General features: G+C 41.1%; 1 protein-coding gene across 1 annotated transcript; it reads right to left on the reverse strand.

Annotated features, from left to right (window-relative positions):
* LOC123762580 (46 kDa FK506-binding nuclear protein) lies at nucleotides 1–27,822 on the reverse strand. Its single transcript, XM_045749161.2, has 10 exons — nucleotides 27,696–27,822; nucleotides 22,230–22,336; nucleotides 17,656–17,875; nucleotides 15,836–15,961; nucleotides 12,911–13,066; nucleotides 12,534–12,799; nucleotides 10,956–10,992; nucleotides 8,989–9,116; nucleotides 2,424–2,602; nucleotides 1–509 (listed from the first exon to the last, which is right to left on the reverse strand). Exons 1-10 carry the CDS (start codon nucleotides 27,703–27,705, stop codon nucleotides 428–430), a joined length of 1,311 nt encoding a protein of 436 aa, XP_045605117.1. The 5' UTR covers nucleotides 27,706–27,822; the 3' UTR covers nucleotides 1–427.
* Nucleotides 27,823–27,983: the final 161 nt, after the last annotated feature.

Consider the following 27,983-nt stretch of genomic DNA (forward strand, 5'->3'; position numbering starts at 1 on the left):
TTTTATTAAAAACGTTTTTATTATATTCCATCAATATTTTAACAAGTGAGGGAAGCTATAATTCCTAAATTAAAACAACATATCACTCATTAGGACAGTATTATTGCATACATTCAAAATTATAGCAACAGTATGTGTCAAAAAACTTGCTACGATATTAAATTTGTTTAATTTTTCAACGAGAAAACATTTGAATATTTAATACACCTATCCACACTTGTTTTGTAACTGCCATGTCTTTGATGCAGATTACTTTTATATAGGATAAAAAAGATCTTTATTTTAATTCACATTAAAATTAACTGTCCCTTTCACAGTAATCTAATGAATCTGTAACCTTAAAACCTACTGACATTCAATCTAAATACAATCCACTAAGGCTTCCAACTGCAAGAGCTAAACATTCCCCTTCATAAACAATACAAAATTAATTTATACCCTTTAATTCAACCATGAACATCAATGTAGATTGAGGTGGAATATTTGGAGGAGCTCCTTTCTTGCCATATCTGCTGAAGAAAAACTGCTTTAGGCACTCATAATTCTGATTAGTAAAAGTTATTGAACTTATTATAGTTTATTTTATCGTTCAAATTTGTGCTCAACAGTAATTAATGATGGTTAAGAAATTCTGAGGTTGATAGGAGTGAAAATTAACAGATGCAAATGATTGGAAGCAGTGCACACACAGGACTGGAATGCTAAATATATGCAAACATATACTATCTATCTATCTATCTGAACATATTTAACCCTAAACAACTCCAATGACTGTAAAGCAACTGGCCACCATTCTCAAGTATCTGGAGGCAATTTGTGCTGCACTGTAATATTAAAGTTCCACCATTCTATGGGGATGTCGTTTAACACTGCTTCATTCCTAGGCCTTAACAAAGAGATGTGAACTATGTTTGGCAGATCTTCATCAAGCCACTGAACGAGCAGTGAGACCATGCTAGGGGACCATTGAAACCATGCAAAATTGCAAGGACTTAAAAGGACCTGGAAGATCTTAATGATAAAAAAAAAAAGAGATAATATTACAAGTATTTACTTGAATATTATCTCCCATAATATGAAATTGTCTGCTTTATCAGCAAAGAAGTGGAACTGAGGAGCAAGACAACACAATGAGTTGACAAATGAAGCCTATTTGTTGCAACAATATCCAATTATGATGAAAATGTGGTGATGGCGATTTTGCTGCTGATTTTGTTGGGGAAATTCTGCTTGCAATAACCATATGTTGGTGTTCATGGCACAAGGTAGTGGTCGTGGTGGGAAAAGTTTTTCATGGTTGTCAATTGAAGCAAATTTCATTCCACAGGCTACTAAATATGATGAAAATTATATTGTAATCTGTACTGGTCATAGTACTAGCTATACACTGTATATCTTGATCGTGAAGAGAAAGTGGGGCAAATTTTGTGACACAGGACACTAAATTTGATGGACATAGTGTGGGACTTATTGTGAAATCCCAAATAACGATCTTCATAAAATTAAACAATCATCTACACCAATAAGGGAAGTTAGATGAGGAAATGAGGGAGTGGGTGGTGACTTGATCTTGACACAAAGTTGTGTTATGCTACAGACACTCATTCTGAATTGCTAGTTGGGGCATATTTGACACTTGAAAATCTAATTCTGATGAAAATGTGTCAGAAATCATAAAATAAATTGGAAAGAGAAATAGCCATGCAGCATCTCGCCCTATCACTCAACAAAGAGCTAATACATCAGGCATCTGTTAGCTTCAAAAGCCAATTTTATAAATCCATTACAGCTAAACTACATCACATAATAAATCTCAAGATATTTATACTTCCTGGATGCCAATTTAACATTTTTTTTTTTACATGCATAAGAGGAAAGGGGCACAGATTGAGGGTTAATGTCAATAGGGGTCAGTAATTAGGCAGCACCCAATAAAATGTCAACACGTTATACATAATAAGAAATACATAAACAGATGGAGATAAAAAAAGGATCCAAACAAAAGTGTCATGTGGAGAAAGGAAGGGAACAAATTGAGTAGATATGAAGGAAATAAAAGAAAGGAAGACATTTAGTTAGGAAACTGGAGAAGGTTACAGATGATTAAAAGTAGAATACTTGGAGAGGTGAATACAACACAGCTTCCTAGCTGGAAATAATACAGAGGAACAAGCAATACAAAGTAAACCACATGCAAAATAACCACCCAAGCACCACTTCCCATACCTGCTCATACCTCCACTTTCTAAAGGATCTTAAAACTAAATCTGTGCAAACTATTTCTAGTAGTGATATAAAGTATATAGTAGTGCAATAAAATAATTATATCCCAAAAGATAATGCAGTTAAGAAAACCTTTCATACACCTGCTCGCTTCTAAACTAGGTACGCATGAGAAACCCCCAAATATAAATAAAACTTACGCCATTTGTGGTGGGCAGATAATTCTTCTCTTGCCTCCAACCTTCATGCCAGAAACACCAACATCCCAGCCACTGATAACTTCACCCATGCCTAGTCGGAACTTAAAGCCTTTACCACTGTCACATTTGTCAAACATCTTTTTGTTGCTCATTAGTCGTCCTTCATAGTATACCGATATCTGTGGTTAAAAAGTTTTTATTAGATAGTTTCAACTTACTTCATTATGGGTACCTCAGAGTGCTATGAAACTACTATGAAAAAAGTTATGATTGTATGATATGGATATTTTTAGAACTTTAGCTTGTTTAGTTTAGCTTGCCCAAACGAGACGTTTGGGCAAGTCATCCAAGAAAGTTTATGGATATTGCAACTACTTCTAGCCAGAGTATAGGAATAATGATATCTGATGACTTAAATGTTTAGGGAGCATAACCAAGGAAATATAGCATCAGGTAGAAAACTGATAGGATGGATTACGAGAACCTTCAAATCCTGGGATCTCGTCACAATGCTCATGCGTTCGATTCACTTGTGCTGTCTCACCTTGAGTACTGCTCAATACTCGCTTTCCCCTTCAGAGGAAGCTAGATTGCCTCCTACAGAGGAAATGCAGAGAACATATACAGCATGCATAGATACGATAAAGTACTTAAACTATTGGGATAGTCTGAAAGCTCTCAAAACGAGAGTAGAGTTATCAAATAAGGTTGATGGAAAATAGTGGAGAGCTTTGTCCCAAATTTGAAAAGCAAAATAACATGCTGGAGTGAACAATATGGAAGGAAATGCAGAATAGAGCCATTGAAGAGTAGAGGTGCCATGGGCACAAACAGAGAAACTATGAACATCAGAGGCCCATAGTTGTCAATATCCAGGCTGATATGGATCTCCTTAGAATTTTGCATCAGTCAATGTGGGTGGAGTTCTAGGCCTACCGGGAACCGTAAGCCAGAACCTGGCTCCCTCAGAGAGGCACTAGGAGCAATGGCCCATAGAAATGCACATGTGATTTGGAGCATCTTCCATCGACCGGGACAGGCACCCAGAAAAGTAGGTGCCCCAAAACAAACCCCTATTCTGGTTAAAAATGACGAAAAAAGACAAACGAGTTGACAGAACTCCCCAACTGAAAACAAGCACGACGTCACATGAACAGCACTGCATGTCTGCACAGCTCTCCCCTCCCCAGGAGGGGAAAAGGAGAGCCCCAGACCCCCACGCCGGTGAGCCTCCCTGCAGTTTTGAGGCTGGATATCAAAATACGCAAAAACCGCTGACCAGGAGGGAGGGAGGGAGGGTTGTCGGGAAGCCTCCAGGACTCGCCCAGAAAATGGCATTTCATTACATGCAATGCTGGTTTTCTGGTGTGGGGGGGGGAGGGGGAGCCCCTTCTGCAACTCCGGAGCTACTTCACCAAAGACGAAAACAGAGGGACTTACCTGGGAAGTGGTTGGTGCACACATCTCAACTCGAAGTCGAGACAACAGGCTGTAACCACCAACCTAGTGACACAGGCCCGACTAGGCCCAGGAACATTCACGAGGGAGCTTGCAGACATGGTTCCAAAGATGGCAGAAAGCTCAGCAAATCGAAAAATGTCATGAGCATGGGGATAGACCGCAGGCCGGCAAATCAAAATAACCCCTGCGGACGACCTGAGAGGTTCGAACCTGAGAACAGTGAATTAAGGAAACCGGATGAACCCAATGCGCATTCCCAGCCATAGAGGCCGCAGCGCGCAAAGAACGCCGGAAGGCCCCAACCGGACACCACACATGATGCACCCCTGGCTTGACCAACCAAACATCAACCCAAGGACCACAACAAATCGAGGCGAAGACAGAACGAGAGCACTCTGTCCAAAGACCAGGACGGCTCAGGTGGCACATGAGTAGGGCAGAAGCGAACAACACCCAAGACAGCTCGCAAAACGGAGCAGAAGAAACAACAAAATTGAAAGAAATCCGAAGCGGCTCCGTCAGCGCCGCACAAGACAAGGCGACAGTATGCGTCAAGCCAACGGTTCCAAACCACCACGAGAGAAGGATAAGATCACGTCAACAAAGACCTCAGGATACCTACGAAGAGACAAAAAGGAAAGGAATGACCACCAGCAAAACCCCATACCGCCGCCGAGACAAAGCACGCAGGTGGGACACCATCAATGAAGCCACCTGATCACCAAACAGATGGCGAGTAGTCAAAAGCACCAGCCTTGAAGACTCGAGAAGATCGAACCAGCCCCGTTATGAACCGAACCGATCATCTGAAAGAGGCGGAGCTGTGGGAAAACCCCTAGGTTTGGACACCAAGCAAGCAGCGCCTAAAACCAAGGGGCAAGGAACCAGAAGGAACATCCGCCAGGGAACCACGAACCCAAAAGAGTGGTTCTGGGAAAGAACCAACCCGAGCGAGCACACGCCCTGTCCAGGAGGACAACGGACCCCTAAAGGACCAACAAGGTCGATAATGGATGACAACGAGAGAGAAGACGCTGCTTGCCAAGAGCGCCAAACCGCAGACCCCGCAAACAGCAAGGACAAAATGGCGACGAAAACCTAAGACAGGGCCCCAGGCAGAGGCCAAAGAGGAAGCGAGCACCACGAGACATGAAGGAAAAAACAGCGAAACAGCAACCCGCACGAGCAGCGCAATCAGCTCCAGCAGGGCAGAACGACGCACGCATCGTTGAGGAATAGATTAGTAGAACTACCCAAGACGTGTACTGCACTAAATAAAAAATGGACTGTCCAGCAAAGGAACACAATGAGAAGGCTGAAGCCAGGGCAGTAATCCTAGCTCCCCCAGTCACAACAAAAAGGAACAGTAGGGGCAGGAGTGGTTGATTGGAATCTACATCTACCAGTAGACATTGCAACACAGAAGCTGGTAGTGACATCAAGAAGATGAAAGAACTTGCTTCTATAACTGAACACTGGGTCTGTTCAATCGCAGGGAACTGAACATGTACACAGTCCACCTAGCACCAACACTAGTATAGCCAATAAGCACATACTAAGATTCAAAACAACGTGTAGTATAGAGGTAGGAAATACAGAAACGTGCAATGAAACGACCCGAAATAGTCCAAACACCGGTAGCTAGGGACAAGAGAGTATAATCTATACGATGAACTAATAAGACCGAGGAAGCAAGTGGTAACGAAACATACACAATCAAGTATATATACACACACCAATGTATATAAGGGTGCAGCCAGGCACTGAACGACGGTCAAGGAATGAGTGTCCAGACAGCATTGACTGAGGCAATGAATGAGTGCCTAGATAGCATTGATGGGGCAATGTGTGTCCAGATAGCATTGACCGAGTCAATGAAAGTGTCCAGAAAGCAATGACAGTCAATGAATGAATGTCCTGATAGCAATAACTGAGGCAAGGAATGAGTGTCCAGACAGCATCTATATAAGTACATAGGAAGGTCACGGTAAGATTCACCGTGTTTACCAAGCAACACACTACAACAATACCCAACACTCGTCCAAATATCGAGTAACAGCACCTGGTTGAATGTCGCCAGACCGTATACTTTCACCTGTAAAGCGTAGACACTATCGTGTCGCGACACAGCTGAGCCATGTAATATTGAGCCATGCATCGCTAGTGGATCACGTCCATAGATGCATGCACAGTAGGAGAAAATTAGGTGTAGCGTTGGAGGCGTCAGCTCACACCCGTAAGTAGAGAATAAACTAGGTGTCTGCCCCTATATAAAATCCAGAACTCCCCCTAGTATCTATGGGGCTAGGACTGGAGAGACAAGATGAGCGAGAGCGGCATATAACCTGCAATAAAGGATGCGGAACACTAACACACGTTTACACCACCCACAAACAAACAAAAAATCTCCCTCGGGCCATTTTTTATGATTACAAAATAATGAGATAGTATCGAAAGAAGACAAGTAGTACGGAAGAGGACCAACAAGTCTGATAAAAGGCGAGGTAAGCCTCACCGGAAGTCAACAGACGTTCCAATAATAATTTAAGGATCAAAGATTTTCTTGAACCTGCAAGAACCTTAATAATCAAGCACAAAATCACGGAGGCTCATATGGGCCCATCGGCAGCCAATGGTCATGCAGGGGTCTCGACATGATTTGAACATGAATGCAACATGATGAATACATGTCCAAGATATAAAAGTTGAGAAAATGTTTAAAAGTACAGTACACACAGGAAGGACGGAACCGACAGACCCGAAGGGACACTGAACCGAACCCTGGAAGAGAGGGGGCCCACTGGTCGGACCCCGGAGCTACAGCTGGAGGAACAGACTCGAATGTCTCTGTCGCCACCCCGGAAGGGGCAACCCCCCAAAACCGCTCGAGTCTCGGAAACCTCTAAACCCTGCCCCGACCCCAAAGCCCCTCGGACACTTAGGAGCCGGAAGCAAGGGAAAAACGAGGGGGGGGGGGGTTGCAGACTGAACCAAGGCTGATGCGACCAACACCCTCAAGTCAGACTCCCTATAATCCTGGGAAGCATCCAGGGAAGCAACCTGCAACGTGTGAGTGCGTGCACCCGAATAACATCATCAGTAGATTGGGTGAATCGAGTCGCAAACAAGCAACAATGCTCGTAGGACTCTGGGTCGAAGGTGTCATCAACTCAACAGGCAGCATGACGGAGGCAAAAACAATGAGAGTCGCCCTGAGACAAGGGGACAAAGCAACCCTCAAACTCGCACAAAGTGAGAGGGGACCCAGGGGTTGCATCCATTGGATCAGAATGCCCCAAGGGGGTTTCCCAAGGCCCCTATACTGTCTCTGCTTAGGGTAAGCCCAGGCAAGGTACTACTAACCGGCACCCAATGCTACCAAACAAACTGCTAATGCTGAACCCCCGGGACGTGTCCACTCACGAGGGCAAAGCAGGGGGGTACCACCAAACCGAAATTCAAACCCTCATGTACCAGGGGGAAGGGATACCAAGGAAGCCCACCAGGCAATAACAAAAAGAAAAACCATGCAAGAGGACAGCGCACCCAGAAGGAACAAAGCCGGCCGTTGTTATAGGTGAAAACTAGCTATGCAGTACCCTGTGCCCCTACCAGTGCAAAACTACCACTTACCCCAAGGTAGACAAGAGTGGAAACCCCCCATAAAACACTCAGGGCGGTCAATCGCCGAGCAGCAAAGACCAACAGAAGTAGACCCAAGGTGACTTATGGATGAGAACCCCAAGCCCCAAGGTGACTTATGGATGAGAACCCCAAGCCCCAAGGTGACTTATGGATGAGAACCCCAAGCCTCAAGGTGACTTATGGATGAGAACCCCAAGCCCCAAGGGCAGTACTTACAGGGCACTCAGGGAAGGTGACCCTAAGCACATGCAGTCCGAGTACCTGTTAATATGGCTCCAGCTCACACGCCACTGTAAGAGCAGTACTGAACCAAAGGGCAGCACAACACAAAGTCTGGAGCTGGAGCCATGCGACCATACCGTATCACATCAGCTGAAGAACTGAGGTGTGGATCGTTGGCGCGGGGGTCAGGGCTCACCCTTCTGGGAGGGTGGGAGCTGCGCAGACATGCAGCGCGGCTCGTGTGACGTCATGCTCGTTTGCTCGTTTTCAATTGGGGAGTTCTGTCCACTCGTTTATCTATTTTCGTTGTTTTTTTATAAGAATAGGAGGTTTGTTTTGGAGCGCTTGCCTTTCTGGGTGCTTGTCCCGGTTGATGGTAGATATAGAATGCGCCTAATCACATGTGCATTTCTACAGGCCATCGCTCCTCGTGCCTCTCTGAGGGGTCCAGGTTCTGACTCGTGGTCCCCGGTAGACCTAGAACTCCACCCACATCAACTGATGCCAAATTCTAAAGAGATACATATCAGCTTGGGGTGCCATAGGCACAATCAGAGAACAATGAATAAACATCAGAGGTTCACAGTTGTTCAACATCCTCCCAGTGAGCATAAGAAATGTCTTATGTCTTAAGACACCTTAAATAAGGTGTCCACGGAACAACCGTGGACACCTTCAAGAGAAAACTAGATCATTTTCTTCAAGGAGTGCCGGACCAACTGGGCTGTGGTGGATAAGTGGGCCTGCGGATTGCTCAAAGCAACAACCTAGTGAACCAAACTCTCAAGTCAAGCCTGGCCTTGGGCCGGGCTTGGGGAGTAGAACTCCCAGAACCCCATCAAGCAGGTATCAAGCAGGTAAGCCTGGATAGCTCAGGGGAGCCGAAGGGGCTCCCCTAAAGTGCCAGTTTTCAGTTTTCTGCAAGAAGTACCAGACCAGTCAGGCTGTAGTGGATATGTGGGCCTGCAGGCCACTCCAAGCAACAGCTTGTTTAACCAAGCTCTCTTGCGTCAAGCCTGGCCCTGGGCTGGGCTCGGATAGTAAAAGAACTCTTAGAACCCAATCCAGGCACAAAACAAGTAATAAACAATCAAAGAAATATCCAAAGTGAACACTATCGTGTGTCTCATATTATATTATTAGCAAAGTCAATAAAATATTTGCACATAGGCAGGTATGGCCATATTTCAAAAGCTGCACATCGAGGATTAAAAACCACTGTAAAATTTATACATACCATGTTTCCACGCTTGGCTTCAGGTCCATTGCCAACGACAATATCTTCACATGTCACTCCACCTGACTTGACTACCTTTGGAGATTTTTTGATTAGTTGTGGGATCACTGGAGTGTTTTTTAATTTATCTGGAACAATACAATAAACGTACCTTTATTAACCTTCACAATATTCTCATTGCGACCAACAAAATGCATTTGGTTCAGATACAGGCTCTAAACAATGTAGAAAAGAAAAAGTCATGACCATTACACTATACCTGCAATTCAAAGGACAGAAAATACATCAAAAGCATTGTAACAAGAGATGACCTATGGTATGGCCTGGGGGGGGGGGGACGTCAAGCCTGAACTGACATCTTCTGATTCCATTGTTTTTCAGGTTGTGGATACCTGCTTTACCTTACTCAAGCATTGTTTTTGCAGGAACCCTAGAGTTCCTTTTCTGTTAGGAAAAGGATGCTTTTAAGGATGGCTGTGTATTAACAGCTCTTTCAGTTCCCTTCTCAATCTTCCACAACATAAGGATTTTAAGCTATTTCTGAATATTCTGTAAATATTCTAATTTACAATAGCAATATGAGATGCTATTGGGTATGTAAATTATATTAGAACAACTATATTTAGATTTGTCCTGTCATTCTATGTTTGCTCACATTCAATAGGTTGCCAATATTATCCTATTTACAAGTGTGGTGGCAAATTGTCACTTGCTCTCTCCACTTCTGAAGGGCCCAGGCACTGAGCTCCAGCTTCTTGTAGGCCAAACAGAACTCCAGCATCTGATGTAACTCATATGTATGACGCAATCTTGGCGAGATAGCTTCAGGAAGCAACTGGGGACTCCACCAGAAAGTGTATCTTTAATTTTCTGGGGGATAACCCCTTGTGGGTCCGAACTACTAGTCACATCAGCCCTGGAGTTCTGTTTGGCCTACCATGGACCAGAGCCAGAACATGGGCCTCCCCTAACAGAAGTGCAGATACCAGGTGACTCTCCACTACCCAACTGGAAACACATCCAGAACGTCAGCAAACCAATACAGACCACTGATGGATTCACAGACTGAAGCATCAAAACTGCCAAACTCCCCAAACAATGTAAACAAATAATTGAATCTCAAAAACAAGCACAGGCTCATTTGAACTACCTGCCCAGAGGTTCTTGGTTCATCTAGTCTTCCACACCAGTTGTCACTGATGTGGGCATGTCTGAATGTCCGTTGCAAGGCTCCCAGGTTGTCAGTAAGCTGTGCGAGTCCCACTGCTTCGAAGCTAGGGGCCGGGTACCCTTGGACTCTCCTGTTGGGGCCATTTGCTTGATATTGTTCTTGATATTGATATTGAGGGGGTCTGAATCCCTCCACCCTACTGACCCAATGATGGATGCAAGAGGAATGACCTTCAGTGTTCAATAACCTTTGAAAAAAAGTGTGGATCCCAGCCCAGAGGCTTGGTGCATTTCCCAAATGTATGGCTCTGCTAGTACTTAGTTTCTAGGAATTACCGAGGGCTCCACTCCTTGAAAAGGTATCACTTACAAAACTTCTTAGCAAATAATTTACAACTTTGATTATTGGACTTATTCCCAGGAACCATGAAATTTGTGTAACATTTTGGTGGATCTGCACTTAACTTTGTGAGATATCATTAAATGAACAAATCCACAAGGGCCATGACGAAGATCCTCGTCACGGCCCTTGTGGATTTGTTCATTTGATGCATCACGTTAGTGATTTCTGTGTAATATCATTAAATGTTCCATACCCACAACTGCCTCCCTAACGAATCATTTGAAATTTAAGACCCAGCGCACCATGCCCAAACCCAATAGGTACTTTCATGCACCACCATGCAAAAAAAAAAAAAAAAAAAAAATTTAACAGTTACACCTCAAACTATAGTGTGTTCCTTTAATGATTACCTAATAATTATATACTGTACTAAAAATACAACAATATTATTTACCTGCATTTTTGGCAGCTTTTTCTGACTTCGGAGTTTTCTGAAAAAATAATACTAGTTATTTTATGCTTTAAACTGAGCCTCGGGCCAGTCATTGTGAACCTCAGGTTATTCAGCACCAATTTACAGAACATATATGAAAAATCGAATTTTATAAACTTATTTCACTTATGAGAACAGACAATCCAACACTTTCCCATGGAAAAGTACAGTAGTCACTGATTAATTGCTCTTCCAACATAGTAAATGATTGGACTTCCCCCATGTCACTGTTCCTCAACAAACTTAGCATTTGCCTGAAACACTATGCATACTAGTGGCTGTCCAAGAATTTAAGAACTCTTTTATATATCTCAAAAAAACAAACTATTTTCATAATACGTTTTCTTTCATTTCACCCACAAAGAACCAGCATTGAATGTAATAAAAAGGCCATTTTCTGGGAGAGCCCCGGAGGCTCCCTTAAGCTATCGAACTGATATTAGCTATATTATTCTGGGGCTTCAGTTAATTGAAGTTCTGCCTACCAGAGACCAATGGCAGACATGGAATACTCCCAAAAACAGTGGGGTCTTCTTAGGCCATTCCTCCCTGCGCGGGCCAGGTTCTGGCTCGTGGTCCCAGTTACGCAGAACTCCAATTGACTGAAGCTCCAGACTAATATAGCTAATATCAGTTCGATTGCTCCAGGGAGCCAACGGACTCCCCACAGGAAATACATTCTCAAACTTTAGTGTTCATGCATTCTTCATACCATATCCTCTTGGAAGACTATTCTTTACTACATCTAATAATAGCAATAATAATAATAATAATAATAATAATAATAATAATAATAATAATAATAATAAGACAGAAATCACATTTTCGTGTGACAATCAGGAACACCCAGCACAGATTCGAATCCTCATCACGGCTCCTGTGGATTTTCTCGATAATAGTAATAAATAATAAGTAGTAATATTAAATAATAAATAATATTAATAAATAATAATACTGTACTGTAATAATAATATATATAATAAGAGAATAAATCCCCCCAGTGTTCATTAATTTTATAAACCAGGACTAAATTCCACCAACACACTATTCTTACTAACAATTTAATGTTCCATCTGTAAATGTTCTAGGCAACTCTGATGCATAAAATGTATATACAGGGTACTCTAAATGTTTTCTCAGTTTTATATTACTATAAATGTTTGTAAATGAGTTTGCTGGAGTACAGATAGCCAAAATAAAATGAAAATAGAATTTGTATGATGGTGCTGAATATACAAATTTCTATGAACACAACAGCAATATATTTATCAACATTCTTCATTTATTAACAAATAAAAATAAAACGCGCACATTATGGTCATTGTTACTATAAAATGAAAATAAACAAAACTTTCATACTTTTCCAGCAAATAATATGCAAAACAGTGAAAAATACCCATATGCAGAGCAATTACTATCTTAAGTAATAGGCAGTTGCCCGAAGTGACCTTGGGATGGCCCTGATGCTTTGGTTGATTCCCTGATAAGTTATAAAAATAAACATTCATCATAATTTGAGAAAATTTTCAAGCGTCTCACCCCATTTATTGCATTCACATCTTGCTTAGGCGTTTTGTTTTTGGGTACAGCTTTGTCTGAAGTCACTGGAGTCTTCTCAGGAGTTGCAGGCTTTCCTTTTTGTTTGTTTGGAGTCTTTAATTCCTGCTTTGGAGTTTTTTCCTTTTTGATGTTCTGTTCTGATTTTGGAGTTTTGGATAAAACAGAATTAGGCTCTGCAGCTTTTGATTCCTTGAAAATGTTTGTCTGCTTTGAAAGATTTTCTGTCTTCGCTGAAGTGACTGCACCTGAAATGTAAGAAGAAATGCAAGGATGAAGGAGGGGATCTCAATTATCTCGAGTATATTAAAAAAAAGGATTGGTCTACAAACAGAGAAGTGAAATTCAGAACAACTTACTTTTAACTACTACTTCCTCAGCTTCGTCGTCGTCACTGTCTTCATCCTCATCAGTGTCTTCATCCTCATCAGTGTCTTCCTCCTCCTCACTGTCTTCCTCCTCCTCCCCACTGTCTTCATCATTTAGTTCATCCAACTGAACATCATCTATTTTTTCTGAAGATAATGAAAGGCATTAAGGTTAGGCATAAGTTCTCAGCACAAAATAAGGGTTGGCTGACTGTGTTGAACTGTTACAGTCTATCACCAAGAAAAAGGCATTAACCATTGCAACCGAGGACTTTATAGGCTAGTTCAGGAGTGACTGCATTAGTTTAACAGAGGACATAAAAGTGCAGTAGTTACATTTTGTTATTAAAAAGCAACAATAGTTTTTTCATGCTAATTACTATCTATCATTACACAAAATCATTATATATATATTATTTATTTATCTATATATCCATAAGATATGTATTGTATGACATGTCATTTGTAAAATTTGTATAATAAACAGCTCCAAAAGTGCAAACTTTTGAGAAATTCATATTTCATATGAGCATATTGGGTCTATAACAATATGATCCAAAATTTTGGAAGTTCAGTGAATAACTACAATATTTTATTAACTTTGAAAAGCATTGTAAAACAGAGGAAAACTAAATTCTCTCACTCACATGAGGCTTTCTACCCCAAACACCAGACACCCTCTTATTTATTTTTGTACCGACACAGTTCACCAGATATTATTTCTTTTGAATTCCACATTAATCAAGAACTGCAAAACACCACTATCACGGGCCCTTAACCCTTTAACTGCGCAACGCGCCTGCAGGGCCAGGCTTCGGGTGCGCAACGCGCCTCCGGGTGTTTTTATTTTTCACGTTCCATTCAAAACTCCCGCGGCTACATGGGGTTCACATCAGCTTCCTAAGGGCTCTTGTAAACAGACGCCATCTTAAAAAAAAATCATGGTCCACATTGCCGGGTGTCAGAGCCTCGGTAGTGAGTGAGCAACCAAGGCTGGCGCTTGCAGCATAAGCGCACAGCACTGCTGTTCAGCGTGTGACCACAGCATTGCCTAATAGTCAAAATATATATATAATCTGTTTTATTTAGCCATAATAGTATTATAGAAGAGCTCGAGTGTGATAATGACTGGGTACAATGTTCAATTATCAGTGATTCAATGCTGTTCACGATGTTCACAGCGCTAGCCACAGCACCACAGCATTATTTCGTCAATCTAGGAATCTTCAAACGACTTTTTAGGTTCCTTTTCAAAATAAACTTGTGGTCAATTATTCATTTAGAGGTATTAGTGACCAGGATTGTGGTTATAATGAGCGTTGTACGTAGGAAGGAGGAATTTTGGTGAGGAAGGGCAGAAGGGAGAGAATTGAGGTAGCCTCACTGTGGCAGTAACTCTTGTTTTGTTCACCGTACTAGCTTAGTGGTTCACTATGGGGAACACACATGTACACGGGTATATACAGTGTGTGAATAGTGTAATAACAGCACCAGGAGTATGTTGTGAGGAGCTATTTTGGTGAGGGAGGTGACGTCGTAATCGTAGCGTCGTCTGCTGTCTGCTGTGTGATTTGTCATGCAGTGTATGGTGGCCACTGTACTGTTTGGACACAATACCGGCTTACTTGCATAGTTCTGGTAAATAAAACATGTAGATAGGTATATATAACATGTGTAAATCATGTAATAAATACAACAACAGTATGGTGGGAGCAGCAATGTTGGCGAGTAAGATGTTGGAGTGAGGGAGGGCTGGCTGGGTGTGGTTTCTCACACTCGCGGTGTTCTGAATGTGTTGATGGCGAGTGTATATAGTGTGTGACAGTGTATAGTCTGTAAATAGATTGTATATATACATAAATTAGCATGATATATGGTAAATATGTGCAACATATGTGTACACAAGTGTCATGCACAAAACAGTGTTTTCGGACAGTACGGATGTTTTACTGCCATAATATAGTGTACGTGTTCATTATACATAGGATTAGCACGTAAAAACAAATAAAATGTATTTGGAACTGTGCGCAAAAAATGAACAAAAATATATTCGCAGCAACTTGCGCGCCCCGCCCTGGCCGCCCCACCGGCCCCGGGAGCATACTGCTCTGGCGCACGGGGAATGATGACGTCTCGCCCCACCTTTCGGTCTCCATAGCAGCCAAAGTAAGTACAATTTCGAACTTCCGTTGCTATACCCATATACAGGGAGGGGTTTTTGACACTTTCAGAAGAAAAAAGAATTTTTTCCCGAGGTTGTTTCCCGATTTCTTGCGCACTGGGGGGATGTCATATTTATAGGCCGCACAGTTAAAGGGTTAACATTATTTGGATATGGAGTTTAAATACTCGTGTTCTCCCCAACATACTTAAAACAGCAGAGACCATACCACTCCACAAGGGAGCTATAACAGTTGCAAAAAATTTACCAGTGCTAAGGTGTCCAAAAAAGCTTCGCACACAAGGAAACTCTGGACACTGTCATTTTGCATTAATATCTCAAGTGTCATTCATAGAACATCTCTTCTTTTAATTCATATCATAACTTTTGCAATACAATAATTCTAATATATTTGTTTTATTTCAGTAAGATCATCAGTAACTTTAACAAGTGTCTTGTACACAGCCACTTTATCCCCACAAAGAGCAATGTCAAATGCAACAGTCACAGTTGAAAGGTCCTGGGTTCAAACCCCAGCAACATTTCAACTGCTGCCTCAGTTCATCAGGCAGCAAATAGGTACACTGCAGTTAGGTAACTGTTGTGGGTTTTATCCTGGGTACAGTAGTTGACCTTAGAGGACTGCAATAACACGGACAGGCTTCCCATCTCTGATTGCAATAAACCATAAAGTGAACAACCATTAAAACATCAAACCTTATTTTTCTCTGTAATGTATAATTCATTGAACTTACTATGCATTTTCTTCATGCTATTTTTTGGGGTGTCCCACTCAGTCAGTTTAGCTTTCTTTGATGTTGATGCACCTGTATCATCTGTCTTCCTCTTGGCTGTCTCCTTAGCTATGAGAACAGGGGTTTCTGAAAAATGTAAAAAAATATGTTAACAAATAATCAAACATGAGGTGAATATAGGCACATCCCAAAAAAGGTGAAATACACTGACACTGTTACATTATGAGATATTACAGAATATAACTAACCTGCTATGTATGGAGGTTGCAAAATTCCACTTTTTTTTTTTTAGGTAATCAACCATTCCTGATGCATCACTAGCAAATGCAACTAACAACACCTGTAATGTCAGAAATTTCTGAATGCAGTAGCCTACATTAGAAAACCACAAGTCAGAGTAGCCAAATCAGAAACAGTTCAGAAGTTTAGACATTATCAATCTGGAAGTTTTCTGTATGTTAACATAGTAAATATGGTAAACAACACTATCTTCTGATGCTGGTTTTCCTCAATAACAAGTTACCCAATATGAACTTGTTTGGATAAAACTTTCTGGGCAAGTTGTGATTCCAAAGACCTTTTACTATCTGCATAGTCCAAGAGGCTTAATTTTCATGCTGGTTGCCCTGCGAGATCACATGGTTGGCTCTATCATCCAACCAACCCACACATGAACAACAAACTAGGAAACTAACTGCTTTCATTACTAAACCCTGCAAACCCACCTAACCGCCACTCCCAACTCTTTTTCCTACACATAGCCACCTACCTCACTGATCCATATATTTCTTTTAACCATTCATCCCACTCCTACACCTCCCTCTCTTCTTCCCTCTTGAAACCAGAATAGCTAAAATGATGTTGGGGAATGGACGATTGTCCATACATCACACATGATATAAAGGGTGAAATCAATCATTCTGTCATATTCAATAACACACACAAATGGTAGCAGAAAAAGATCCCTCTAAATTATACTATTATCATTAATCAGTGTGGTAGTAAAAAAAAACTAGAAAAAATAGCTAAAACCAAATTGATAAAATACTGTACATAGAGAAATTATATAACAACAGTATGGTTTTTGAGCAGAAAGATCCCCATAACGTCACCTTAGAAAGGCTTAAAAGGTTGTGTGGGAAGAGTCATACAAGTGTCTCAAGCAGGAACACAGGTGGAAACTTAGTACCCAAATAAGCCACAGATGTTAGAAAACTTTCTCAGTGTCAGGGTAGTTAACAAATGGAATGCACTAGGCAGTGATGTGATGGATTCCGGATTCTATACACAGTTTCAAATGTGGAAATGATAAAGCCCAGTAGGCTCAGAAATCTATACACTAGTTCACTGATGGTTAAGAGGCAGGACCAAAGAGCCAAAGCTCAACCCCCTGTAAGCACAATTATATGAGTACAATAATTGAGCATACAAAGTGTTCCACACATTTTATTATATAAATTTCTCAAATGACACAGCATTGGATAATATTACTGCAAAAATCCTGAGAAAAACAAATCAGTGACATTGACATAGATATGTAAAAATATATTCACAGCAACTCCTGTCCCCACCTAGCCCAGGGCCACCTCCACAGGGTGAATGCTCCATGAACACTTGTGAATCACTTGCTCCACCACAGTCAAAGTCCCAAAAATTTATTTAAATTTTTCCATAATCAGGAACACATTTAACCTGTTAAAAAAATCTTGTGAACCGAGAAGTTGTCATGGAAACTTGAGTGTGCAGCTCAGGGGTTAATCAACAATTTGAAAATGCACACAAAATGTTTAATAAAAATTTATGGCAGATTGAAACTATACCTTCATCAGAGCTTTCCTCTTCTTCCTCTTCAACAGCTTCTTCAACATCAAATACGTTGTATCCTGACAAATGAACAGAGGATGCACCTCCCTGGGTATAAAATGCAACATGGCTTCCAGACTCAAACTGAAGATCAAGCTGGGACTGGAGGATGCCATGTTTCAGGCTTAGGTTGGCAATGATAGTCTCAGTTTCACTGTCATCAACTTCCACTATAACCTGTAAAGACATTAATTATATGAATTTACAATGCAAGCACAATACTTGCATAACAGTTCATTGTGGCAGGGGACAGGCGGCTAGTTTATACATACAGTACATGTTACGTCTATATCAAGGTACCCCCCCAGGGTCGAATTACTGACCCTTCCCAGGCTGCAGCCCTACAAGAAGCCGACTAACTCCTGGGTACCTATTTACTGCTATGAGGACAGAAGCATTAGGTGATAGGAAATGTGGCCAACCATTTCTGTCCCGCACAGGGGTTGAACCCAAAATTCTTGATTGCGAGTTCAGAATGAAGCTGACTGTACTACCAGGACTGTACCAACTCTGAACTCTGTACTGAGACTACCGGGAAATTTGCTTTCTTTTATTCTCTGGACAAAATGTTCGTTTACCTGTTTGGCCAACATAGAACTTGTTACAATCTTTACCAAAAAAAAAAAAAAAAAAAAATCATTAAAAACACAATTGGAGCCATGTTAAGAGAGGTAATGTAGAGTTACCATACTTAATATGGCTCCACAATTGGAGCCACATTAAGTACGATAATACCAGTAAAGAATGGCACAAGTTACCATTCCATTATGGTTCATACAAATTATGAACCATAATGATATTATGGTTCATAATTGGATCATTATGGTTCATAAAAATGTTTATTATATATAACGTGTATACAATGTAATACTCCCGGGTAACACGCACTCACTTTCTGTTTGTTGTGGATGGTACGCCGGGCTTTTGGACTTTATATGCCTTCAGTCCTGTAGAGAATTCTATTGCGAACACAATGATACCAAATTGAAAAACCTTGGACAAGAATTGAGGTGACAAAGTTGAAAAGAATATACTGTACACTTTTCAGAATTACCGTGCGCTCCCGTGAAATGCTGAGGCCCACCCGGGGTAGTGTGGGTCTCGCGCGCACTGTGCAATAAAGTGTTAAGAGTTATTTAATATCAAAGTTATTGTTTGTGTGTGCACTGATGGGGCACCTGCAATGCTTTGAAATTAATCTGACTTTTCTGCATTGATGAAAGCCATTCCAGACTTTCAAGTTACCCATTGAAATTGGAACAAGTTTATTGAGGTAAAATACACACAAAGGGATGAGGTAGCTCAGGCTATTCTCACCCCGTTCAGTACATCGTGTTAATACATACATAGACACACATCACAAACAAACATATTACCAAACATTCCGAGAGATAAACATACATTTCCTCCTTTACACCACTAGTATGGTATCAGACATACACATAAATACTTTTATGACCTAGGTATACTGTATAGACAATTTGCAAGAGAATGCAGATAATTCAACAAAAAATTAGTCTTGGTGCAAAATTCTTATATCTCTCAAGAATATCATCAACCTTTCCGTTGTGACACATCCAGGCTATTTGTTCAGGAACAGTCCTTATCTCAGTGTTTCCATATACATTAATCAACGGACAATCAAGAACATAATGAGCTAGGGTGTGAGACCTTAACATACCACATAGTTTACACTTCGTGTCATTATCATGAACACCTATCCCATATTCCCAGTAATATTTGTACCCAAGCCTGAGCTGCATGTACACAGTCACTCCAAGCATTTCTCCTTTTACCATAAGTGAAATGGGTGTTTTGACTCGCATACATGTAGCATTGCATGGTTTGACTTCTCTCATACATTATACTTCTCCTCTCCACTTCTGCCTGTGCCTGAATATTTCTGATTTTGCTTCTGATTTGTCTTTATTAGTAGTTACCCATTGTTTTGTTCATAGGCATGCTTTAGCATAAAAAACATTGCCTCCAAATTTGAAGTCCTTGATACTTGTGTTTAGATCAACTGGATCAGAGAGTATGTTTAGAATCATTGGATCGTCAAATTATTTTGAGAAGATCTGGGAAATGACCAGTCAGTTTTGTTTTTCCACCCAAAATTGTTGGTTGTCACGAGGACAAGCTTCAACCCTTTAACTGCACAACACGCCTGCAGGCCCACGCCTGGGGTGCGCTATGCGCCTCCTGGTATTTGGCTTTTTCATGTTCCATTCAAAACTCCCGCGGCTACATGGGGTTCACATCAGCTTCCTAAGGGCTCTTGTAAACAGACGCCATCTTTAAAAAAAATTGTAGTCCACATTCCCGGGTGTGAGAGCAGTCAGTACCAAGTGAGCAACCAAGGCCGGCACACGCAGCATGAGCTCACAGCACTGCTGTTCAGCTTGTGACCACAGCATCGCCTAATTATGTCAAAATATATATATAACTTGTATTATTTAGCCATGATAGTATTACAAAAGAGCCCGAGTGTGATAATGACTGTGTACAATGTTCAAATATTAGTGATTCAATGCTGTTCACGATGTTCACAGCACGAGCCACAGCAACACAGCATTATTTTGTCCATCTAGGAATCTTCAAACAACTTCTTAGGTTCCTTTACAAAATAAACGTGTGGTCAATTATGTATTTACAGGATTTAGTGACCAGTATTGTGATAATAGCAGGATTGTGGCGATAATAAGCACTGTGCATAGTATTGTGGGAGGAGGAATTGTGGTGAGGGAGCAAGGGAGAGAATCGAGGTAGCCTCATTGTGTGTGGCAGCCACTCTTGTTTTGCTCATCATACTAGCTTAGTGGTTCGCTATGGTGAACACATTTGTACATAGGTATATACCATGTGTGTGTATACAGTGTAGTAACAGCAACAGGAGTATGTTGGGAGGAGCTATTTTGATGAGGGAGGTGACGTAACCGTAGCGTTGTCTGCTGGCTGCTGTGTGATTTCTCATGCAGTGTATGGTGGCCACTGTAAAGTTTGGACACAATACCGGCTTACTTGGATAGTTCTGGTGAATAAAACATGTAGATAGGTATACATAACATGTATAAATAGTGCAATACAAATAATAACCGTATGGTGGGAGGAGCAATGTTGGCGAGTAAGATGTTGTTATCTTGAGGTTATCTTGAGATGATTTCGGGGCTTTTTAGTGTCCCCGCGGCCCGGTCCTCGACCAGGCCTCCACCCCCAGGAAGCAGCCCGTGACAGCTGACTAACAACCAGGTACCTATTTTACTGCTAGGTAACAGGGGCATAGGGTGAAAGAAACTCTGCCCAATGTTTCTCGCCGGCGCCTGGGATCGAACCCAGGACCACAGGATCACAAGTCCAGCGTGCTGTCCGCTCGGCCGACCGGCTCCCTAATGTTGGAGTGAGGGTGTGGCAGCTGACACTCGCAGAGTTCTGAGTGTGTTCATGGTAAATGTATATAGTGTGTGATAGTGTATAGTGTGTAAATAGACTATATATACATAAATTAGCATGATACAATGGAAATATGTGACGGATATGTGTACACATGTCATGCACGTAACAGTGTCTTCGGACAGTACGGATGTTGTTCTGCCATAATATAGTGTACATGTTCATAATACATAAGGATTGGCACGTAAAAGCATATAAAATGTATTTGGAACTGTGCGCAGAAAATGAACAAAAATATATTTGCGGCAACTCGCGCATCCTGCCCCGAGCTCCCTACCGGCCCGAGGGGAGTACGCCACGGGCAACCAGGGAATGATAACGTCACACACGAACTTACAGACCCCATAGCAGCAAAAGTACGTACAATTTCGACCTTGTTACTATACCCTTACTCGGGGAAGGGTTTCTGACACTTTCAAAACAGAAAAGAATTTTTTTCCAGAGATTTTATTTCCTGCGCACTGGGGGAGGGGGGGGGGTCATATTTGGAGGCAGCGCAGTTAAGGGGTTAATCTGCTTCTTTGCACTGCAAAAAGAAATTTGCTTTGGTAATATTTAAAATGTTCAATATTAGACATTACTGGGTAATAGAAGTGTTGCTGTTGTGTGCGATTTTTGGCTACACACCCTTAAAATTTCATTGTATATTTTTCCAGCATCCAGTTCCACCCCCCCCCCCCCCCATCCCCCCAACCTTGCAAGGTACTGGTCTTAGTCACACTCAACTCCAATTTCTCTCATTAGTTTTGCATCATCTGCAAACTTGATGTGAAGGAGTCAATTTCCTGTTAGGTCATGATATCATTGAAAAATGTGAGAAAATTAGAGCATTTTTTATTTCAATTAACCAATTATAAAAAAAAAATTGGTAAACTAGGCACCTGACATAAGCATTTCCACTTATAAATTATAAGGTGCTTCTACAGCACTGTCTATACAGTATATAAATGGGTAATGCACTCAAATGTAATATCTAGATCAGAGACCTATCCAGGTCTCCGTCACAACAATCTTGTCAGTCTATATAATATTCAACATGGAATTCAGAATATTTAAAAATAAATTTCAATATAAACGTTACCCTGACAACATCATCATCGCAGGCTGAAGTATCTAGGACTGCAGCTGATATGTGGAAAGGGTTGTCCACAGTTTTCGTGTAGCGTTTACCTGGCTCGAGTGTCAAACCTGAAAAGTAGAAAATTTTATACAAAATAAAACCTTAAAAAACAAATTTTCACTCATAAAATTACAATTATGCGCTGTTTAAGTTAATTTCTATTAAAACCTCTCACCAAGGATCTCCTTATGAAATATATTTACAATAAAACTAAACATGATCTGACTATAGTCAATGGTATTAACCCTTAACCACTTAACTGCGCCAACCTAGTATTCTCGGTCGGCGGGAAACTGCGCCAACCGAGAAAACTCTAATTTTTCGGTACCAATTCTAAATGTGTACGAGGTTGGTTGTGTACGAATGGACTCTTAGGACCTCCAGTAAAAGGCAGCTATCTTGGAAAAAATTCCCAGAATGCCCTAGGGCAGCTGGCTGGGTTATTACTGAATGAGCAACCATGGGTGGCACATGCGCATCTGGCTCCCAAACACCTGTCCAACGCGGTGTTGAAAGATAACACTTTATCGGTGGCTCCCAAACACCTGTCCAACGCGGTGTTGAAAGATAACACTCTATCGGTGAAATTCAAACCTTTTTGTTTGAAGAACATAAGGGTCATAATATTGGTGAAGCTAGGCTCAATAAGGACCTAACACAAAGGTCGGATGCAAGTGATACAGCACCTATGAGGACGATACAGCGAGCGTATCCAGTTGTAGCTCTGAGCTTCACCCTTGCAATCCTATGCTATTTCCAATTTATTTAGATGATACATAGATGAATTGTTTTCTGCATTCAGTGATGATGCATCTGATACAAGTAGCATAGATGAACAGTGTTAGCGGCTTCCATGGTGGTGTTTTCCATAGATATTTTCAAGCATACCTGAATCTCTTCCTGACCGACGGACACTCTTTGAGGCAAGCTCTTCCTGTGTGGGACCATACAAAAGCGATCTTTTCAAGACAACCTTACAAATTGATCTTTTCCTATAATCTTTTCAATACTACCTTATGCTTTACAAGCTTGGCTACATACAATCTACAAGTACTAAAGCCAAGGGTGTACTTGAGTGCGTTATTTGCAAGCGCACACAATGAAGAAACAGGAAGCGAAAATTTATCTGTACCTGGTGCACTGAGAGCGAAGTCGCGCTGTGTACCATGGACTACTTCATTGATTATTGCTCACTTCCGAAGTACTGTATAATACAGTGTGTTACTGTGTAAATAGTGTGTGAAACTGAACATATTGTAATTTTAGCGAATTTTTAACAGGTAATATTGCGACAATAAACATTTATTGTGGACACATTACTGACGCATGTATCACAGTTCTATGGAACATTATGAACGTTCTACTGTATACATATTGTAAAGGACACAAATATGCATCATATACGATAAAAAAAACAAATAAAACTGCATTGGAAATACATAAAATAAATAATTAAAAATATATTTGTGGCAACACCCGGTGCTTGAATGGCCCCGCGCGACCATGTCTAGGCGATTCACACACAGGTGGCCAGGCCCTGATGACGTCACAGCGCACCTTGTCCATGTCCCCGCAGCCAAAGTAAGTGGAATTTCGTATTTATTTTTACATAGACATGTTCAGGGAAGAGAATTTATCATTTTACGAAGAAAAAAGTATTTTTGGGGAACACTTTATTTCATGCGCACCGGGAGAATTTCACAATAAACTCCGCACAGCACGGTGGTTAAACTGTGCAACACATTATGTGACGAGTTGCATAACTGGACTCTGATGAAAATTGGTCTGAAAATGGTCTCTGAATATTTTTGGGCTTAAACTGGACTCTATTCATTTTAAGTCTTCAAACAAAGTCTGACAATATTTGAATTTTCTCCATAAGAACTCTAAGAACGTAGGTGTAAGTAAAATTTAAAATGGTCTCTGACAAATTGTCGGTCTTTATGGAACTCTGACTAAGTTTGGTCTTTTATTGAACTCTGATGAATTTTCGGTCTTTACTTGACTATAGCGATTTTTGGGCATAAACTGGACTCGATGAAAATTAGTCTGAAAATGGTCTCTGATTAATTTTCTGTCTTTACTGGACTCAGAAAATTTTTACTGGTCTCTGACTAATTTGAGTAATATAATCTGTCATAAATGGACTCTGAAGAAAATTGGGTCTAAAGTAATGTCTTATTTTGGTCCTCAAATGGTCTGTTATATTTTGGTCATCCATGGACGCTGAAGAAAATCGGTCTTCAAATGGTCTCTGAATAATTTTTGGTGTTTAAACTGGTCTCTGTTCAATTTCGGTCTTTTACAGGTGAAACAGCCATAAATGGATATAAAACTTAAAGTCACGGCCAAGATGTCTGTTTTCAAGATGTCTGTCTGTCTTGTTTGTCAAAACTTCTATGAACATATTCTATAAAAATGGTTGTTTTTCTAAATTTCGGACATAAATTCCTAAATAAACTTCTATGATAAAATGAACTCTGAAATATTTTCATAAAAGTGAACTCTGAAAAATTTTGAATTTTCCCCATAAGAACTCAACAAACTTCTATGAAATTATCATAGTCCAGCGGCCTGGACAGCGGCCTCTTCGCTAATTTAACTGGAAACCCGACAGTCCAGCGTCCTTTTTCCAAAAAACAAAAGAGGATGCTGGACTGCCATCCCTACTACCACACACAGCACCGCTCTTGTGCCAGGTAAGTCCACTACGGGCTCACCATAGCCCGTGCTACTTGGAACTTGTTCCGCTATGGTGAACAAAACATGCAGATACTTATATATAACGTCTGTATATAGTGAATAAAAGCAAAAAAACAATATAGTGGGAAGAGAATGTTGGCAAGTTAGGTGAGGTGAGGGAGGGAGTGGCAGCCAGTGGTAATTACCCAAGTGTAATTACCTAAGTGTAGTTACAGGATGAGAGCTACGCCCGTGGTGTCCCGTCTTCCCAGCATTCTGTCATATAATGCTTTGAAATTACCGATTGTTTTGGCCTCCACAACCTTCTCACTTAACTTGTAGCAACCGTCTACCACTCTGTTTACAAAAGTGAATTTTCGTACATTTCTCCGGCAGCTTTGTTCCATTAGTTTAAATCTATGACCTCTTGTTCTTGAAGTTCCGGGTCACAGGAATTCTTCCCTATCAATTTTATCGATTCCTGTTACTACTTTGAACGTAGTGATCATATCGCCTCTTTTTCTTCTATCTTCTAGTTTTTGCATATTTAATGCCTCTAACCTCTCCTCGTAGCTCTTGTCCTTCAGTTCTGGGAGCAACTTAGGTGCATGTCGTTGCACCTTTTCCAGTTTGTTGATGTGCTTCTCAAGATATGGGCACCATGCAACCGCTGCATATTCCAGCTTCCAGGTCCAGGTCCGCAGGTGACAGTTTTCTATCTAGAACCACCCCTGCTTGATACCTGCTTGATGGGGTTCTGGGAGTTGTTCTACTCCCCAAGCCCGGCCCGAGGCCAGGCTCGACTTGTGAGAGTTTGGTCCACCAGGCTGTTGCTTGGAGCGGCCCGTAGGCCCCACATACCCACCACAGCCCGGCTGATCCGGAACTTCTCTTAGAAAACAGTCCAGTTTTCTCTCGATGTCCACGGTTGTTCCGGCAATATTTCTTATAGCTGGGAGGACGTTGAACAACCGCAGACCTCTGATGTTTATACAGTGTTCTCTGATTGTGCCTATGGCACCCCTGCTCTTCACTGGTAATATTATGTGTTTTCTTCCGTATCGTTCACTCCAGTATGTTGTTATTTTACTGTGTAAATTTGGGACCTGGCCTTCCAGTATTTTCCATGTGTATATTATTTGATATCTCTCTCGTCTCCTTTCTAGTGAGTACATTTAAAGAGCTTTGAGACGATCCCAATAATTTAGGTGCTTTATTGCGTCTATGTGTGCTGTATATGTTAATAGTTTTCCCTCTACTTCAGCAATCTCTCCTGCTCTGAAGAGGGGAGTGAGTACTGAGCAGTACTCAAGACGGAACAACACAAGTGACTTTAAGAGTACAACCATTGTGATGGGATCTCTGGATTTGAAAGTTCTTGTAATCTATCCTATCACTTTTCTGACTGCTGCAATACTTGCTTGGTTATGCTCCCTAAACGTTAGGTCGTCGGACATCATTACCTGTATTCCCAAATCCTTGACATGCTGTTTTCCTACTATGGGCAGATTTGATTGTGTTTTGTACCCTGAAATATGTTTCAGATCCTCATTTTTGACGTACCCGAGTACCTGGAATTTATCACTGTTAAACATGTTATTTTCTGTTGCCCAATCAAAAACTTTGTTGATATCTGCTTGTTTTTCAATGTCTTCTGCAGAGGTAATTTTCATGCTGATTTTTGTATCATCTACAAAGGATGCCACGAAGCTGTGACTTGTATTTTTGTCTATATTTGATATGAGAATAAGGAAAAGCAGTGGTGCAAGGACTCTACCTTGACATGCAGAGCTTTTAACTGCACTTGGGCACGAAAGCCACTAGCAAGCATAGGTTACAGTAAAGCCACTAGCATGCATAGGTTACATTAAATTAAAGCCACTAGCATGCATAAGTTACAGTAAAGCCACTAGCATGCATAGGGTTACATTACATGAAAGCCACTAGCATGCATAACATTTTGGGAAGGTCCTAGATTCTAATTTTCCCTGGAATATGACCCACCAAAACGTATAACAACCCAATATCCTTTCACTTCTAGGTGAACAAAAGCGCACAGTTAAGGACTGGCACCCAATCAACCCTCCCCAGCAACCCATTGGTATTTAAGGTAATACCAATATGGCTGGAAATGCCTCAAAATTCAACCACCTTAATTTGTTAGTGATAAACAGCCAATAATGGATTTCAACCACCATAGGATTACTAAGTTCGCATTTCATCTATCCTACAAAATAGAGCAATAATGGCTAGCCTAGCCTGATGTAGCTCTTATCACAATTATGAAAAGGGCTTTACATGAACCAATATCTTTAGTTAGTCTTTAGTTTACAACTTTAATATTCAATTTTTTAGTTTCTATTCTCTAGCAAGTCACTAATGCGCCGAATATTTGTTCATTTTTGCCGCGTGCCAGTAAACTTTGTTCGCGTGCCACGGGCTTTGTAGACTAATCTCCAGTCCTAGACCTACTGTTAGCTTTGGACCGATTTAATTTGGAGTTCTCTACAAAGGTTCTCTACATTATTTTTACCTCCTCGTGAAAGACAACGAGATCTGGTGTACCTAGTTGTCAGGGGAATGTACTAAACATTTGGCCCTACACTGACCGCCAGGTACCCATATAAATACCAATAGAAATGGCCGCCTGGCGCTCTCTTGCTTCTACAAAACTTGATCGTATAGGAAAATGCAATGAATTAAGCAGGAACTAAACTTTTTCCATAGTCTATGAACTTAGCTCACCCCAAAACATGGTGTAGTAGTCAGGAGCGTCCACACGTGGAGTAAATCAGCTGTTGTTGTGTCGTCACCCACAGCACCTGTTGTGTTTGCCGCCCGACTGGCCTCATGGTTCCCATCCTGCTTGATTTATCATACTTCATTATTTAACTATTCACCTCCCATTGTGCTAATTAAATCCTCATATTAAATGTGTCATATTTTACTGTTAAGAAAACATTACCTCAATATCTTTAAGGGTATCAGCTATGCAGTGCATGTCTACATATTGCAGAAGTATTTATGTGCAAC

This window comes from Procambarus clarkii, chromosome 27 (genome assembly GCF_040958095.1).
Source record: "Procambarus clarkii isolate CNS0578487 chromosome 27, FALCON_Pclarkii_2.0, whole genome shotgun sequence".
Taxonomy (NCBI): Eukaryota; Metazoa; Arthropoda; class Malacostraca; order Decapoda; family Cambaridae; genus Procambarus; species Procambarus clarkii.